General features: G+C 53.5%; 1 protein-coding gene across 1 annotated transcript in view; it reads right to left on the bottom strand.

The window, feature by feature from the left end:
• Nucleotides 1–386: 386 nt before the first annotated feature.
• ACSS2 (acyl-CoA synthetase short chain family member 2) overlaps nucleotides 387–16,965 on the bottom strand; it is a 35,096-nt gene continuing 18,517 nt past the window's right edge. The window contains exons 3-18 of the mRNA XM_080627961.1: nucleotides 15,849–15,940; nucleotides 14,900–15,003; nucleotides 14,526–14,598; nucleotides 13,196–13,271; nucleotides 11,496–11,610; nucleotides 8,249–8,386; nucleotides 7,856–8,026; nucleotides 7,003–7,136; nucleotides 5,820–5,952; nucleotides 5,290–5,346; nucleotides 4,991–5,071; nucleotides 4,061–4,169; nucleotides 3,879–3,947; nucleotides 2,553–2,729; nucleotides 1,792–1,866; nucleotides 387–1,631 (exon numbers count right to left, since the gene is read on the bottom strand). Of these exons, the coding sequence (XP_080484087.1) occupies nucleotides 1,504–1,631; nucleotides 1,792–1,866; nucleotides 2,553–2,729; nucleotides 3,879–3,947; nucleotides 4,061–4,169; nucleotides 4,991–5,071; nucleotides 5,290–5,346; nucleotides 5,820–5,952; nucleotides 7,003–7,136; nucleotides 7,856–8,026; nucleotides 8,249–8,386; nucleotides 11,496–11,610; nucleotides 13,196–13,271; nucleotides 14,526–14,598; nucleotides 14,900–15,003; nucleotides 15,849–15,940 (1,732 nt within the window). The 3' untranslated portion in view covers nucleotides 387–1,503. The remainder of the gene's footprint in view (nucleotides 1,632–1,791; nucleotides 1,867–2,552; nucleotides 2,730–3,878; nucleotides 3,948–4,060; nucleotides 4,170–4,990; nucleotides 5,072–5,289; nucleotides 5,347–5,819; nucleotides 5,953–7,002; nucleotides 7,137–7,855; nucleotides 8,027–8,248; nucleotides 8,387–11,495; nucleotides 11,611–13,195; nucleotides 13,272–14,525; nucleotides 14,599–14,899; nucleotides 15,004–15,848; nucleotides 15,941–16,965) is intronic.

Genomic DNA, 16,965 nt, shown 5'->3' on the forward strand with positions numbered 1-16,965 from the left:
GAATAACCTTGGCTGGAGCCCAGGGAGAAACTGAAGCTCTGCCCTTGCCCCAGTGCCCAGCAGCAGCACAGGCAGTCACAGCCCCTAACTCTAGCCCATGCTCTGAGCCCATTTCCATTTTGTTTCCTTGAACTTTATTCCGTAAGACTCGAGCTGTTTCCAGCCAACACGACACAGTGAACAGTAACTGAGTGAACAGGAACAAGGTGGCAATCCAGTGTTACAGAGTTGTGGGGGACTGCACACGCAGGTTATGGATCACAGACAAGGGCCGTGCCAGCAGGAGCAGCAGGTAAGGAGTGAGCCATAGTCTTTGTACTACAGCAACCAGCCCCAGAGGCAGCTGCCTCACCCTCCCCACTCTGCTCAGCTGCAGGTAAAGCCTCTACAGCTGCTGCAGCACGCTTTAAAGCCCATTTCTCCTTTGGTTTAAGTGCAAAATCAAACAGCTCACATGCAGTGTTTATACAGACATTACAGAGGAGGTAGCTCAACACAGGGCTGGAGTTAAATGTACTTCACTGGAAGAAGAATGGCTTTGGCAGTGCCCTTGTGATGTTCAGGCTCTTGGGCTATGGGTTTTGGGGTTCTTTATCCCTCTCAACATCATAAATCCCTGACACATTTAAGCAAAAGCCAACCTTAAACATCTTCCACAATGTTCTTCCTGATGATGAAACACCAGCACTAACTGCCCTGCCTGCCTCGGTGGCCTCTGCATGCGCTCCCTGCCTTGGGTACCACAGCACCTGCTCCTACCCAGGACACAAGAGGAGCATCAGCCCGAGCTCAGCACATCACGCCAGGGCTTCTCCTTGACCATTTGTGGCTCTGTGTTGTGTCCACGGCCAGTGCAGGACCTTGGGTTGGGTAAAACACAGCCACTGGCACTGGGCACTTGGGAAGCAGCAGATCTTGGTACCCAATTGCTCTAAGCAAGCTGTTTAAAGCATAGAGCCCCCTCAGCCTTGCCCCACTCCCTCTCAGGCTCAAGGACCACTGCTAGCAGCAGACTTGGACAGTGGATGCAAGATTGAGGCTCAGCTGTGCAGCTGTAATGTGCTTTGCAGGGCTCCAAGAAGAGGGAGCTCAGCTGGGCCTGTGGGGGCTGCAGCTCCCTTCCCTGCCTGCATCGAGTAACTCCAGCTCCATCTCCCCTGCAAGCCCCAATGTTCCTTCCCACTGTGCCCAAGGTGCCAGACCCCCCTCAATTACATAAAGTTAACCAACAACCCCAGCCCCAACTAACTTAAACATCAAGAAGGAGGCGCTGGAAAGGGAGGAGGAGTACCCCTGTGCATGAGGCTCAGCCTCACGTGTACAGCTCCCATGTGGAACAGGATGCACTCACTCCGAGGCAGGGACACACCAGTGAGACCTCTCCAGAACCTGTCCCTCCTTCAAACACTTGTACATTCAACTCAATGGGTGAAGGTCCATATCCCGGGGCAGGCAGCTGGGACCTGCTCACGGGACACTGCTGCCACAGCAGGGCCGATGCTGCTACTGGCCAGTGTTACATCTGTTGTTGAACAGTTGGTCTATGATGCTCGGGTCTGCCAAGGTGGACATGTCCCCCAGGTCATGGTCATTCCTGGCAATCTTCCTTAAGATCCGTCTGGTAATCTTCCCTGTAACAACAGCCAGGAGAGAGGAGCAGAGTCAGCATCTCCTCCACATCCTCAGCACGAGTGGGGAGTGCCCAGACCTGCAGCATCCTCTTTGCCCTGAGGTTGCTCCCCCCTGACTTTGGGTGGCCCTGGAGATGCAGTTGAGGGCTGGCTTCCCTACCTGAGCGGGTCTTGGGCAGCCCGGGGGCATACTGGATGTAATCGGGCGTTGCGATCGGTCCAATCTTGTCTCTGACTGCGAGGAAGAAGAGATGTTAAGTGCAGGTAGGAGGCGGCACCACACAGCTCTCTTTTGAGGCAGGAGGCCCATGACATGCACAGCCCAGCTGTAGGGCAGGGCTTAGGGCTGCTGCACCCGCACCTCCAGGCTGATGGAGGGCGCAGCGAGACCTGCAATGCCAATGGGGCCATAAGCACATCCTGCCAAAGGCAGCAGCACTCATCTTTTCATCCTCTCCATCCTCAGGAGACCTCTCCAACAGCTACAGCCAGCACTAAACACCATTTTGATAGAGCAAGGCCTGATTTGCTGTTGGGTTCCTCCAGACAGGAAACTATCACGGGCCCATTTCATGTCTGATGTGGCCATGAAAGAGCTCCCCTGAGACCAGAGCACAAACACCCCAGAGCACCCAACAACCCTCTCAGCAAGTCAGGATGTGCCCAGGGGAGCCGTGCCCAAACAGAAGAGCACAACAAGGCTCTGGGCACCCCAGCCCTTCACAGAGCTGCCAACTCCCCTCCCAGGAGGTCCAGAGGGCATCACATGTACAGCCAAAGGCTCAAGAACTAATTTTAGTGCTTGCCAGCCGTGCTCTGTGCTCAGAGGGGCACCTTGTCACACTTGTCCTCGCTGCATTCCCCACACTCCCAAACCCTGCAGCACCCATTCTGCACCTCCCCAGGCCTGGCTGGTGGTACCTTGCTTTTTGAGCTCATCCTCCAGGCTCTTGGTGAACTCGTAGCCAACCCTCAGGGTGACGAAGCAGTAGAGGCACTCTCCCTTCAGGGAGTGGGGGTGACTGACCACTGCAGACTCCGAGACAGCCGGGTGCTCCAGCAAGGCTGACTCCACCTCTGACGTGCTCAGCAAGTGGCCTGGGAGCAAAGAGAGGCAGAGCTTTAGACCTGTATGGGTGAGGTGAGGTCCTGCAGCCTCCAGCTGCTGGGAGGAGGAGGGAAAAGGCCCTAAACTATGGGTTTGAGAGCAACAATTCCACGTGCTTGAGAAAAGACAACGGCCAGAGAGAGAAACCCCAAAGGCTGCCAGGCATCAGCCACCTGCAGAGCAAGGCCACCTCCCTTGGCTGTCCCCACTCCCACCTCTGGGCTTCTTGACCAGCCCAGGAACTGCTCACAGCCATGGGATTAGACAGAGCACAGGCTGAGGAGGAGCTGGATGTGGTAAGAGACCGGCCCACATGGGGAGCTGGAAGGTGCAGAGGAGAAAGAGGCTGGACCTGCCATGCACTGCCCCAGCTCATGGCTGTGCAGGGATGACGTGATGCTCCACACCTCGGAGCAGGGGCCCAACTCCCTCCTGTACCCCTGCTCCTGCACTCTGACATTCCACCCTGGAAGTGCTGCCACAGAAAAGCACTGGAAGGCGGTTGACCCCCAGAATGATCAGGCGGAGGATCAAGCACTGCTGGTCAGATAAAAGGATCTACTTTGATGCAGGGACAAGTACAGCAGCATCTCACAGCCACCAGTAAGTAACTACAGGCTACAGCCTCCAGGGAAGAAGCTATTAAATGCAGTATACGGATAAGGATGGGCTGAGAAGCAGCTGAATCTCAGACTCACTCAAGAGAGGTGGGACAATCACTACCCTCTGTAGACATTAGCTCCAAGCAGCCTGATTCAGCTTCAAGGTTAGCCCCATGGTCTTGCCCCATCTCTGTGATCCCCTGTGCCCCAAAACCCAAAGCACAGAGGCACTTGGCTGGTTAAGGATCTCCTCTGAGTGGTTACTGAAGGTTCCTTCCCTGCAGTGCATTGTCTCCAGAGGAAATGATGCAGAAAGCCACCAAGTCACAGGCTGGTGTCTCAGAAAGAAGATGACCCAGCAGTTAGATCCACTGGAGGGCAGGTTGCTGGGCAGAGTCACAATGCAGAACCAGCCCGCATAAACCAAGGTGTATTTATAACTAGTGTCAGGAATGGACGCACCAGTGTCCCCCCCAAGGTGTCTATCAAGCAGTGTCAGAAAGCACACTGGTACCCACTGAAGACAAAACTTCTTACCAGAAATATTCAGCATGTCATCCATTCGCCCTGTGATCCAGTAATAACCATCTCTGTCTCTCCGGCAGCCTAAAAATAGCCAGAAATGCCAGGGTGAGGAGCAGTGCCAGCACCCAGCCACTGCCTGCCAGCACTGAGACTGCTGTCCCCAGGCCTCTGCAGCTGTGTGCTCCCCAACCTACCATCGCCTGTCACATAGTACCCAGGGAACTTCTTGAAGTAGGTTGCTTCAAAGTGCGAGTGGTTCCCATAGAGCGTGCGCATGATCCCCGGCCAGGGCTGCTTGAACGCCTGAGAACACACCTGAGTCAGAGAGAGCAACACCAGCAGCCCAGGCTCTGCCATGCTGAGACGGACACGGACTTTGCATAGGATGAAACACAGAATCCCAGCCTGGTTTGTGTTGGAAGGGACCTTAAAGCTCATCCGGTCCCAATCCCTGCCACGGGCAGGGACACCTTCCTGTAGAGCAGCTTGCTCCAAGCCCCTGTGTCCAACCTGGCCTTGAGCACTGCCAGGGATGGGGCAGCCACAGCTTCTCTGGGCACCCTGGGCCAGCGCCTCAGCACCCTCACAGGGAAGAGCTTCTGCCTAAGAGCTCATCTCAGTCTCCCCTCGGGCAGGTTAAAGCCATTCCCCTTGGCCTGTCCCTACAGGCCCTTGTCCCAAGCCCCTCTCCAGGTTTCCTGCAGCCCCTTTAGGCACTGGAGCTGCTCTCAGGTCTCCCCTTCAGGAGCCTTCTCTTCTCCAGGCTGAACCAGCCCAGCTCTCTCAGCCTGCCAATGAACATACAGTGATAAAGAGATGCCAGAGACAGCCAGGACTGATGACACTTGGACACTTGCTGCCCAGTGTAGATCTACTGGGAAAGCCTCACCAGGCTTGACACAGGGGAAGGAGCTTGGCTGAAAAATTGTTCCCATCCTCCTGCATTTAACCATCAGCTGAACAGCTTATTTACAGCAGAAAGCTCCCAGCAAGTTATGACAGTGAAGAAAGTTCCTACCACCCAAGAAGGGGGTCCCTTGTGTGGACCCAGAGTAAGCAGAGACGTGTGTATGCTACCAGGAAGGCCCAGGGAAGGGACAAGAGAAAGGTGAGATCATCTTTACCAGGTAGCCTTCTGCTTCTCCTTCCATCTCTTCCCCTGACTCGTTCAAGATGGCAGGGACCACACCGAAGAAAGGGAATGTCTGCAATGAGGACCAGAGAGAAAGGAGACATGGAGGTGAGCCATGAGCCACTCCTGGGAGGCAGAGCAAGGGCAGCTCTGCAGAGGCTGTGGCACATGGGGCCACCTCCCTGCATGTACCATGGTCCCACAACCACCCCGAGAGGCTGGAAACCACCAGGCCATGGTACAGGCAGTGCCAACTGCTGCTGCAGTGCCCTGGGGAGCAGCAGTACTCACAGCAGAGCCTGGCTTCAAGGGGGTGGCAGCAGGGAGCGGTGTCAGCATGTGGCCACCCTGCAAAGAGAGGGAAAACCGAGTGAGTTTGGGCCATGCCAGCCTATCCCACGCTGTCTGCATCAGCTTTGATCACACCACATCAGACACAGGCTGCTCAGGGTAGTTGTGGAGACAGGGCCTTGCTAACGATAAAGTAGGGGATGGGGGCCTGTGTTTGGGCACAAAGCTTTGGAGCTGCTGGGGGAGAGAAAGAAGGGCAAGACAGGGTTCAGAACAGACCTTGGCAGGGACCAGAACAGATCTTGGCAGGGACCCTATGGAGAAGAAGGTTTCCCCTTGGAGCCTGTCTGAGGTCCAGGAAAGAAAGAGGAAAAGGGGAACCAACACTTGCAGTCCAAGCCTGGAGTCTCCTGGGCAAGCAGAACAACTAGTGCCCATAGAACCAAAGAAACAGCATGGCAAAGCTGCCAGCACCCTGCAGGGAGCACGAGGGAAAGAGAGGCCCCAGGCACACCCAGGTGAGCACTCACTGTCTCTGTCTGCCAGAACGTGTCCACAATGGGACACCTCTCTTCTCCCACCACGCGGTAGTACCAGAGCCAGGCCTCAGGGTTGATGGGCTCACCAACGCTTCCCAGCACCTTCAGAGACTTCCTGCTGTGCCTGCAGAGAGGAGGGGGCTGGCAGGGGCTCAGCAGGCCATGGAGGGCAGCTGCTCTGAGCCTGCTGCACAGCAGAGCCTACAGGAGCCTCTGGGGTACCCCCCGAGTGTACTTTAAGCTTCCAGGCAGAACTCAGACTTCCTTCTCAGACTTCCAAACTCAGACCCTTCTCAGCCGTCTTCCATGGGGGAAGAATGAAGACCTCTGTGATTTTGGTGTCTCCCACTCCAAGCTCCCACTTGGCTCTGCTCGTCCCTGGGCCAAGGAGCAGCTCTCTGCCCAGCACAGCTCTGTGAGCTTTGGGTCAGGAGTAAGGAGAACCTACAATCTCTGAACTTAACTGCAGCTTACACTGAAAGAGGACATGCTCAGAAGTGCCATAATGAAGCCAGTGCTGGGGGGACAGAAACATGGCCTGCATATTGCTGTGAGGCAGAAGATCCTGATCTGCTCAGAAAATCTGCTGGGGAATCATAGAATGGCTTGCGTTGGAAGGGACCTTAAAACTCATCCAGCTCCAACCCCTGCCACAGGCAGAGACACCTTCCACTGGAGCAGCTTGCTCCAAGCCCCTGTGTCCAACCTGGCCTTGAACACTGCCAGGGATGGGGCAGCCACAGCTTCTCTGGGCACCCTGGGCCAGCGCCTCAGCACCCTCACAGGGAAGAGCTTCTGCCTAAGAGCTCATCTCAGTCTCCCCTCGGGCAGGTTAAAGCCATTCCCCTTGGCCTGTCCCTACAGGCCCTTGTCCAAAGCCCCTCTCCAGGTTTCCTGCAGCCCCTTTAGGCACTGGAGCTGCTCTCAGGTCTCCCCTTCAGGAGCCTTCTCTTCTCCAGGCTGCCCCAGCCCAGCTCTCTCAGCCTGGCTCCAGAGCAGAGCTGCTCCAGCCCTCGCAGCATCTCCATGGCCTCCTCTGGACTCGCTCCAACAGCTCCACGTCCCTCTTGTGCTGCTGCCCCAGAGCTGCTGCTCAGAGGAACTTGGGGCTCCTTCCCCCCACTGCTACCTCTGGCTGTGCAGGGATCCCTGTGCTCTGGGGACTCGCACTCACTTTCTGACAGGCTCGTCCCCGTACTTCATGAGCAGCCGGATGGCCGTAGGTGCTGTGTAGAACTTGGTCACCTTGTACTTGTCAACGATGCTCCACATCCGCCCGACATCAGGATAGGTGGGGACACCTTCAAACTGAGAGGGGACAGGGCAGTGACAGGGGCACCATGCATGGAATCAACCCAGTCCAGGGACCTCTTACTGCTTCTTTGGGATGGATCTGGCATCACCCGCCCCAGGTGTCCTAGCAAATGTCACCTGAATCACCCAGCAACACAGGCACTGTGGTACCATCCACCAGCCCAAATGACCCGTGCCCACATGGTAAGTGGCAAGAGGTCCAAACACAGTGACAGAAACCCAACCAAAAGTACCAAGAACCCCAAAAGGACTCCCTCAACGTGACAGTGATTTTCCTGCTCACATTTCCCCAGGGAGCCTGGGACACAGGCCTCTGCTACCCAATACAAGTTACAGCAACACACTGCCACAGGAGATGTTAAATGCAGGGTGTGCCATCAGCAGCAGCAGCAGCAGCGACAACATCATTCCCTCCTCCTGGTCTAGTTTTCCCATTACCCCGCAGCAGTCCTGGCTCCCCTGGCTCCCCAAGGCTTGTACTTCTAAGGGAAAGAAACCAGGGAGCACTTGAAAAGTTAACCCCCGAAAAGCACACACTGGCTGTCCCCGAGCTGTCACCATGTCCTTGGGGACCACCACTCTTCCTTGCACATCCCAAGGCACTGCACGCAAGTGAGAAGCATGTTCATCACAGAGCAATGCAGGGATGCAGCTCAGCACCACACTCTCCACTTTCTTGGTGTAAAAGCACCCAGCTACCAGCCAGCACTTACTATCACACTGGTTGCCCCATTGGCCAAGGGTCCATACGTGATGTAGGAATGACCTGTTATCCATCCAATGTCAGCTGTGCACCAGTAGACATCCTCAGGCTGATAATCAAACACATATTTAAAGGAGGTGGCAGCATAAAGCATGTATCCACCCACTGTATGCAGCACACCCTGCAAGAAGAAGGCACACAACTGTCAGGGTTAGCTCCCCCCAGGGCCCTCACCCTCCCAGGCCAAGTTGAGCATCACTGGTCCACTGAGTGATGGAACAACTGGCACAGCTCCTTTCTAAGACTTCTGTGGCTCCTCTTACTGGGGCCTCCCAGCGTGGCCTGGCCACTTCCTAGATGTTACTGCAAGCCAGCTCTGGGGGTGAGCTGGGAAGAAGCATACCTTGGGTTTCCCAGTTGAGCCACTGGTGTAGAGGATGAAGAGCTTGTCCTCCGAGTCGCACCACTCAGGCTCGCAGTCCGTGCTGGCACCGCTCATCAGCTCGTGCCACCACATGTCTCTACCTGGGGTCCAGGGGATCTGAGGAGAGCAGGAGAGTAGAAACAGGCCCCAAAGCCATTGAGAGTGCAGCCCCCACTTTCTTCCTCTCATGGACCACTGAGGCAGATATTCACAGCACAGCTTCTGTCCCAGAGCTGTCTGCTGCAAACCATGCACCACAGCTGCAGCTCTCACTCCAGAAGCTCCTTTTCTCAGCCCACAGCCACAAGGAAAACCTTTAAACAGTCTGTCTGCACACACCTGAAGCACTGGCAATGCTGCTAAATCCCTCTCAGCAGCCAGGAGAGGGCTGCTCTGTGCTCTCACAGCACAGGCTCCTCTTGGGCTGCAATGAAGCAGCCAAGCAGCAAACACTGAGCACAGCCACACACACTGCAGGGACCCCGATGGCAGCATGGCCCAGACAAACAGGAACACATTGGGCTCACACTGCAGACCCCCAAAAAACTGTTATTTGGATTTTAAGGCAATTACCCTGATAAGAAGCGACTGTTCCATCACTGAACCATCACCCAGCACTGGCTGCCAAAGGCTGCTGCTTGAGGATGCCAGAGGTGTACCAGAGCCACCAAGGCTTGTGGCTGATGGTCAGAGGGCAACCCCAGAGCCGTGCTGGCTGGTACCCCTCCAGGGTGGCACAAGGCAGTGCAAGACCCAGCTCCACTTTCTCTCAGAGCAGCCTAGGGGCAGCAGCTCCCCAGCACAGAGCTCCACTTCCCACATTGACCCTGGGCCTTGCAGCTCCACATGGGGCACATCTCCTCCTAAAAGAGCTACAGCCTGCTCAGTTGGGTTGTGGGGGCATGGAGAGCAGCCACGGGCCACACAGTGACTCTCTGCAGCCCTTAAGATGTTCATGGGCCATCCGGAGGCACCAGGATCCTATGGTCCAGCACATGTGGTGCAGGGGATACCAGACGCTTCACAGCCCAGCATATCAGAGCCTGCTTGGAAAGCTCTCACAGATCCCCAGGGCTTTACCTGGGGAAGCAGTTTCCACAAGGCTGTCCCCATCAGCAAGCTCCCAGCAAGGCACCAGGTCAAAGAAGCCCAAGGTAGGCTCCCACCAGCCCACCCAACAGTTGTTTTCTTGCATCCCTCCTTGAAGGATCCCTCCATTTTAACACCCAAATTCCACTACCCCATGGAGGAGGTGAGACCCACACCGCAGCACCCAGCCCTGGAGGCCAGGCCTGCCTCTGCCTGCTCCTCATGGGGTCCTGAGGCTGCAGCTCCTTGGATGGGATGGGCAGAGTCCAGATGTTGGGTCTGGAGCTCCAGGTTGGCTGCTGCAGCCAGGAAGCTGTTCGTGATCCCACCAGCATCACCACAAAGGGGAATCTGCTACAAGAGCTGCTTTAGAAGGCAGAGAGATGAACATCATGGACACACTGGCAGCACACCCCAGAAGCTGTGCATCTCCCCTCCTCAACACCCTGATGTGCACTCAGGCGGTTCATGGATGAAGATTTATCTCTGGCAGTGAAGTTGGTGGCACTGCGTTCACCCTGAAACCGTGAGCAGCTCTGGCCAAGCAGTGAGTGGTGTCTACCACTAACATGCAACTGCTGGTAGCCCGATGAGGAAGGCATGTGTGGCTGTGCAGTCAGAACAGTTAGGAAGGGGGTGCAGAGGGAGGTGCCACGAGGAGGAAGGCAGTGCTGGGTGTAAATACCTTAGGATGGAGTCTCTGGGAGCTCTCCGTCTTTTTTCCCTGTTAAAAATCCACAGAGAGGGTGTGAAAGTGGAAAACTGGAGGATCCACACCAGAAATTGCAGGCAGAGATGCTGGGAAACCATCCCAGTAGCTTGGAGAGCACTTGGATCCTGTGCCAGGCCAGGAGAACCCTCTGAGCAAAGTGCTGCCTGTTGCTATCACCTTTCTTGGGCACCCAGAGACCACCCCTGCACACTGGCCAGCTGGGTACAGAGCACAGAGCCAGAATATAGCCCACAGAGCAACCAACAGTGTTACACAGGCCAACAGCATGGTGAGAGTGCACTCACCAGGGAAAGCAACCTTTAATAACCAGGAAAATTAACTCAAAGATACAGAATCTGCTGGACTTGTTGTTCCAGGGATGGGCACAGACCATCCCTTTGGAAAGCAGAGACCAAAGCTCGAATGCACTCCCCAAATACAACCCATTTCTGAAGAAGCAGCAGTCTGGGGATGACCCAATGCAAATCATCACCTAACACAGATGGGCAGAAGACACGGAGCTGTGAGGTAGTTGGAAGCAACCTGCCTGTCATGTGGATGGAGGCAGCAGGACTGCACCCCAGGCTCAGGAGCTGAGCAGGCAGCCGGGGCTGCAGGACACCTTCTCCTCCTTCCACCCCCATCTCACCACATGCCTCTGGCCCACATCCTTTCATCTGGTTTCAGTTGCAAAGGAAAGCCCCAGCCCTGACAGCTGACGCAGTTGTTGTGCCAGCTACAGAGACTGCACTGTTCTCAGTGCATGATTGTTGGGAGGGCTATTGGACCCACACCATGAGCATAAATGTGTTTTAACTCTCTTAATGCCACTGTCACAGCTACAGTGCAGAAGGGCACTGGTCTTTGCATAGAAGGGGAGAGAGACATAGAGGTAGGAACGAAAAGTTCTTCATTAGGTGGAGGAAAACAGGCATCTTGTCCTTGTCCTAGTGGCTTCAGAAGTTCACAGAATCCCAGTGGTTCGTGTTGGAAAGGACCTTAAAACCCATCCAGTTCCAACCCCTGCCACGGGCAGGGACACCTTCCACTGGAGCAGCTTGCTCCAAGCCCCTGTGTCCAACCTGGCCTTGAACACTGCCAGGGATGGGGCAGCCACAGCTTCTCTGGGCACCCTGTGCCAGCTCCTCAGCACCCTCACAGTGAGGATGGACCTGCTGTGCTCTCAGGGGTCCTGCAGCTGTCAGCTACTGATGGTATTAAAGGAAGAAGCAAGGAGAGGATCTGGTTAAGACAAAGGAACCACTTCCAGACCATTCTCAATGCAACAGCAAGGAAGAAGAAAACAGGAACAGGAGTCAGAGAACAGGAGCATCCAGGGAAGCAGTGTGGTGGTTTTACACTGATGGATTTTCTGGGCTCAGGCCCATAGAATAAAATCTCCCCTCCTAAGCCCCAGGAGCATACCTGTACATCCTGGCACACCCTTTTGAGAGGGGGAGACTTGCTGCATGTCCCAGCCACCGCTATCTCTTCCCTCCCCAGGTGCTTCACCACAATGCACTTCTTCAAAGGGCAGCCCCTGTAAAAGGCAGGAGCTGTCAGATCAGGCTGGTCAAGGGCTAAGCCTGCCCTTCACAGGCAGCACTGGAGGCAGAGAAGGGGCTCTGAGCAGCTTTTGCTGAGCTACAGTATGTACTGCCATGCAGGCTCCAGGCACCATGAACTGCCAAGGGACACCAGGCACAGGAACAGGGCTTGGAGAAAAGGAAAGGTCTGTGCACACCTCACTGGGGATTTATCAGGAAACAGGATCCCACAAGCACCTCTCACAGGTCACTGCTGGGGAGACTCCTTGCAGATCCCAAATTTGCCCATCTGTGACCATGAATAAGACCTCCCACAGCACCCAGGAGATAGGAGGTGGCTGCTCCCATCCCTAAGCATGATGGACTGAGTCAGAAGGAGGAAATGCTTCCAAAGCCAGATTATACATCAAGGAAAAGAGCAGGCATTTGTCCCCTCAGGAGGGCAAACAGCCTACTTATAATGCAAACAAAATGCCCTTATCTTCCTCCAGCCCCTTCAGAGTACCATCACCCTGTCTCCATGAGGTAACTGGCAACTTCAAAATCACCCGTCTTCCAAAGTCCCTACTTCTACAGACATACAAACTTAGGTTCTAGTGTTTGAAGTGCTTTAAGAGTTTTAATTTCTAACATGCACAGACTATCATGCACAGATCTAACTTACCAGACCACATTCAGTCTCGTACAAGCTATGCAGATACTGTCTATAAGCACGGCAAAGTCATTTCACCATGATCATTTCCCTTTCTGTAAGATCTGACGGTAGATGTGTCTATCTCTGTATGGTTACAGGAGCTCAGTGAAGATGTTCAGTAAAATAAAGCAGCTTCACCATCGGCTTGTGTACAGCCAGGCCCTGATCCTGCACACACATTGAGCATGGCCACTGGAATGCCTGTTCCTGTTCACACAGCCAGTTCCAAAACTTGGTTTATTAAATTATTAATGAATTAGTGGCTTTGGAGCAAGACTTAAGCCTCATCTTGACATGCCCCAAGGCACTGTGTCCATCTGTTCACAACTGGCACTGCATTATTCCCTCCACTCCAAGAGCTGCTGCTGCACAACTGGGCGATCTGCCATAGTATCATAGAATGGTATTGGATGGAAAGGACCTTAAGATCATCTAGTTCCAAACCCCTGCCATGGGCAGGGCTGCCTCACGCTAGATCAGGCTGCTGAAGGCTCTGTCCTACCCTACCTGGCCTTGAACACTGAAAGGGATGGGGTATTCACAAAGGTGAATAAAGGTAAGGAAGTTGAACAATGTAATTCAGTCCTCTTGGCCTCTCTGATAAAGGAAGGCAAGTGAGTCCATGGGCTGTAATGATAGTGGATCAGTTTGTCTCCAGCACATCCTCTCATCCAATATTTGGGCCTTGAGGTCAGAACGGACAAGAGGAAAGTTAAAAGAAGGTATTTTTAAGATGAGAGAGTTGAAGCATTGTATTACTTCCAAAAGGCTCATGAATGTAGTGCAGCTCGTGTCTGAAATGCTGCAGAGTCTGCCCACTGCCCATGGCTCAGGAGCAGATTCCACAGCAGCAATGCCTTTCTTAGAAGGGAGTCCAAACTTACTTGTCTTTACATTTCTGGAGGGCTTCATCTGCAATCTGCTTCAAGCTGATCAGCTTGTCCCCTCGATAGAAGGCATCTGCAAAATAGAAAGGAGAACATTAAAGGGGCTTCAGAGCCAAGGCAGCCTGGGACAGCTGGAAGCAATAGGCAGCTCCAGGAGGGCAGAGCAGAGCTCGTGCACTGGAGTGAGGAAAGCAGACAGGCAGCTGGAGGGAAAGGTTTCTAACATTCCCTTTTAGCCTATAGAAAACATGTCAAGAGAAATGGTGGAACTCCTTCCCTGAGAGAGGTTCCAATTTGACCCAACAAGGCTGTTGGGAATATTCTGTGGGAAATAATCCAACACAGCCAGAACACAGATTGCATCTTACTGGGTCCTTTCCATGCCATGGGTCTACTAATAAAACCGCTATTTCTTGCACTATTGCAAAAAAACAGTTGGGAAATGCAGTTTGGCTTACATGCAAAACTGCCATTTTCTTAATCCCTTGCTTTACAAGACTGAGAAGTGCAGCATAAACATCCCTGAAATTGGGAAGGGAATTCTCATGTAAGGACTGCTTCATAAACAATACATCTTGCAAACATCTGGCTGGGTTTGAGAGGAACACGGATGAGAAGCATTTGGAAACATGTTATTAGCAGCTGGTGACATCATGCTCTACAGGCCCAAGTGGGCGGGCTGTTCAGTGCTTCCCTGTGTGTTCTGGGAGGAAAGCAGCCCTCGAGCACCACTACAAGCAGTGCATCCGCCCTGTGGTGGCTCAGCCGCAGCACTGCCCCTTCCTCTGCCAGTTCCACAGCATCTGGCTTTAAAGTCAAGTCCTTTCAGACAGGCAATAGTAGAATCACAGAATGAACCAGGTTGAAAAAGACCTTTAAGATCACTAAGTCCAACCCTTACCCCAGCAGTGCCAAGGCCACCACTAACCCATGGCACTGAGGGCCTCATCTACACAGTTTATGAACACTTCCAGGGACGGTGACTCCAGCCCTGCCCTGGGCAGCCTGTTCCAATGCCTGAGCACCCTCTGGGGCAGGAATTGTTCCTCAGCTCCATCTAAACCTCCCCTGGTGCAGCTTGAGGCCGTTTCCTCTTGTCCCATCCCCTGTTCCTTGGGAGCACAGCCCAGCCCCTCCTGGCTCCATCCTCCTCTCAGGCAGTTGTAGGGAGCAATCAGGTCCCCCCTGAGCCTTCTCTTCTCCAGACTGAACCCCCCAGGTCCCTCAGCCCTTCCCCGTCACACTGTGCTCCAGGCCCTGCACCAGCTCCGGTGCCCTTCTCTGTACCTCAACAATAGTGGCTCAGGGGCACAGAATAATGTTTTACCTGCTGTGATGAGGAGACAACAACCGCCGTCAATAATCCGCTCACAAAGGGAGTCTGCTGAGAAACCTGCAAACTGACAGAGCACACAACAAAGTCAGCAACGACACACAAAACCGCCAACCCAGAACACCCAACAGCAGCTCTGCATTTCACCCATGGTAAATGATACCACCAGGCACAGACGGAGAGAGCTGAAGGAACTTATTCCACAGTTAACACAGAAAAAGGCTAAGAAACAGCAGCACCTTAACCTAGCTTCCATGTATCTATCTCACGGTCAGCACCCATCCCTGCAGCTCCTCTTCCTAAAACAAGAGCTGGTCTCCCCCTCAGAGAGCTCAGTACTGAAAGCAATGCAAAGGGCTGGGTCCTACCACAATGGTGTGCAGAGCTCCAATCCTGGCACAGGCGAGCATGGCTATAACCAGCTCCAGGATCATTGGCATGTAGATGGAAACGCGGTCTTCTTTCTTCACACCTGGGGAGGCAAAAGAAACGTGGCTTTTGTCAAAATGAAAATGTCACATGTCAAAAGAACAGGGTATAGAAAGAAACTGATGATTTAAACTCAACAGTTTTATGCACACAATAAAGCTTCAAGTTCTAGAGCCAACCAGCCTTGGGTTCTGCCTTTCAAACCTAACGGCTCTTGTAAGAGCCACTGTAAGAGCTCAGTGAAGATCTTGTAAGAGCCATTAGGGGTAATGGGTTTAAACTTAAACAGGGGACCTTCAGATTGGGTATAAGGAAGAAGTTCTTTACTGTGAGGGTGGTCAGGCACTGGAGTGAGTTACCCAGAGAAGTGGTAAATGCTCCATCCCTAGCAGTGCTCAAGGCCAGGCTGGACAGAGCCCTGGGTGACACGATCTGGTATGAGATGTCCCTGCCCATGGCAGAGGGCTGAAACTGGATGAGATTTAAGGTCCTTTTCAACCCAAACTATTCTGTGATTCCTGTGATTCTATGATTCTAAGATGACTGCAACGACTCCATGTTTTCCCTGGACACAGCCCCTTGAAGGAGGCAGAAATGCAACCAGTGCCTGCTGCTCACTGGAAATCCCAGAGCAGGAAGTTTGGAGCACAGATCTCTTCCTTGTACAGCTGCCATAACCACCAGCAATCAGTTTTCACACTCACAGCCAGAGATCAACCCCCAAAAGTGTGTTGTGGTGCAAACCTGCACCCACCAACTGTGGGAGCAGAGAGAGAAGCCAATGATTTTGCACAAAATGACTCAACAGGCTGGCGAGCACACACAGAATGGGTGCAATCTCCTCCAAAGCCCTGCTCTGATGCTTTCCGAGTAGCCAACACAGCGTACCTTGGCTGCGGAGGACGTTGGCAAACTGACAGACCTTGTGCAGCAACTCGCTGTAGGTGATTTTCATGGAATCCTCAGGTTCATTCCCTTCCCTGGGAAAACAAGGTAATATTTGTTAGTGTACAAGCATTACAAGGCGAGAGGGACACTGCAAGGTCAGAGGTACTGCTTTGGGCAATATGTATGTCCTCCCCTGCCCTTCCGAGCACAGAACAACCGAAACCCAGAAATCCAATCCTGGACTAAAGTTCTCCAATAGTAGGAAAATTTAGTCCAAAGTCCCCATCCCTGTGTAAATAGTACACTTGAAAGCAACCGAGTGCATGCAGTGGAAATACATGGGATTTTCAGAGAGGCAAGAAGGGCCTCAGAGAAACAAAGCTAAGAGCAAGCTGGGATTGATGGCACAGCACCCTTGTTCACATGTACTTGTGCCTGCAGATATGTCTGCATGAAACATGGGCCAATGCTGTTGTGCAGCAACACCCAGCCCTTAAATACCTCCCATCTGATTGACAGGGATGGGATGCCAAGGGCTGGCTTACCTTCCAAGGTCATATATAAATATACTCCTGTATCTCTGTCAGTGCTATGCCTGCTCTGCATCATCCTCTCTGTGGTTCTCCATGAACCAGCTCTGGCTCCTGCGGCCCTGGTGCTAGTTCAGTAAGACCTTGACATTAAACACACTGACTGGGAGAAGAGCCAAGAGCTGCACATGGAGATGGCCCTGGATGTCACGTCCCCAAGGAAATGGTTTGCCACCAAAGTAAAAACCAGCTGATTTGAATGTGACACAGCACTTCAGCCATGCAAACAAGGCAGCACTGCCACAGACCAGGAAATTAACGGAGAATGTGAGATGACTTCATTCACTTGGTCTCCCACACGCAGGAAGGAAGGAGACACCTTCCCAGGTCTCTCTCCAAGGCAGCCAGCACAGAACCATCAGTGATCCATGAAAGAAGAAGGGTATCACTCTCAGATAGTGCCCCTGGAAAAGCGTTCTCTTGAGTATGTGCATCCAAGTGAAACACAACACGGGTGCTGGGGAGGAGCCAGGAAGCACCTCCATGGTGTGTCCTCCCTTAGGACTGCAGCCAGGCTCCGGCTAACT

Source organism: Psittacula echo (genome assembly GCF_963264785.1).
Source record: "Psittacula echo genome assembly, chromosome: 12".
Classification (NCBI taxonomy): domain Eukaryota; kingdom Metazoa; phylum Chordata; class Aves; order Psittaciformes; family Psittacidae; genus Psittacula; species Psittacula echo.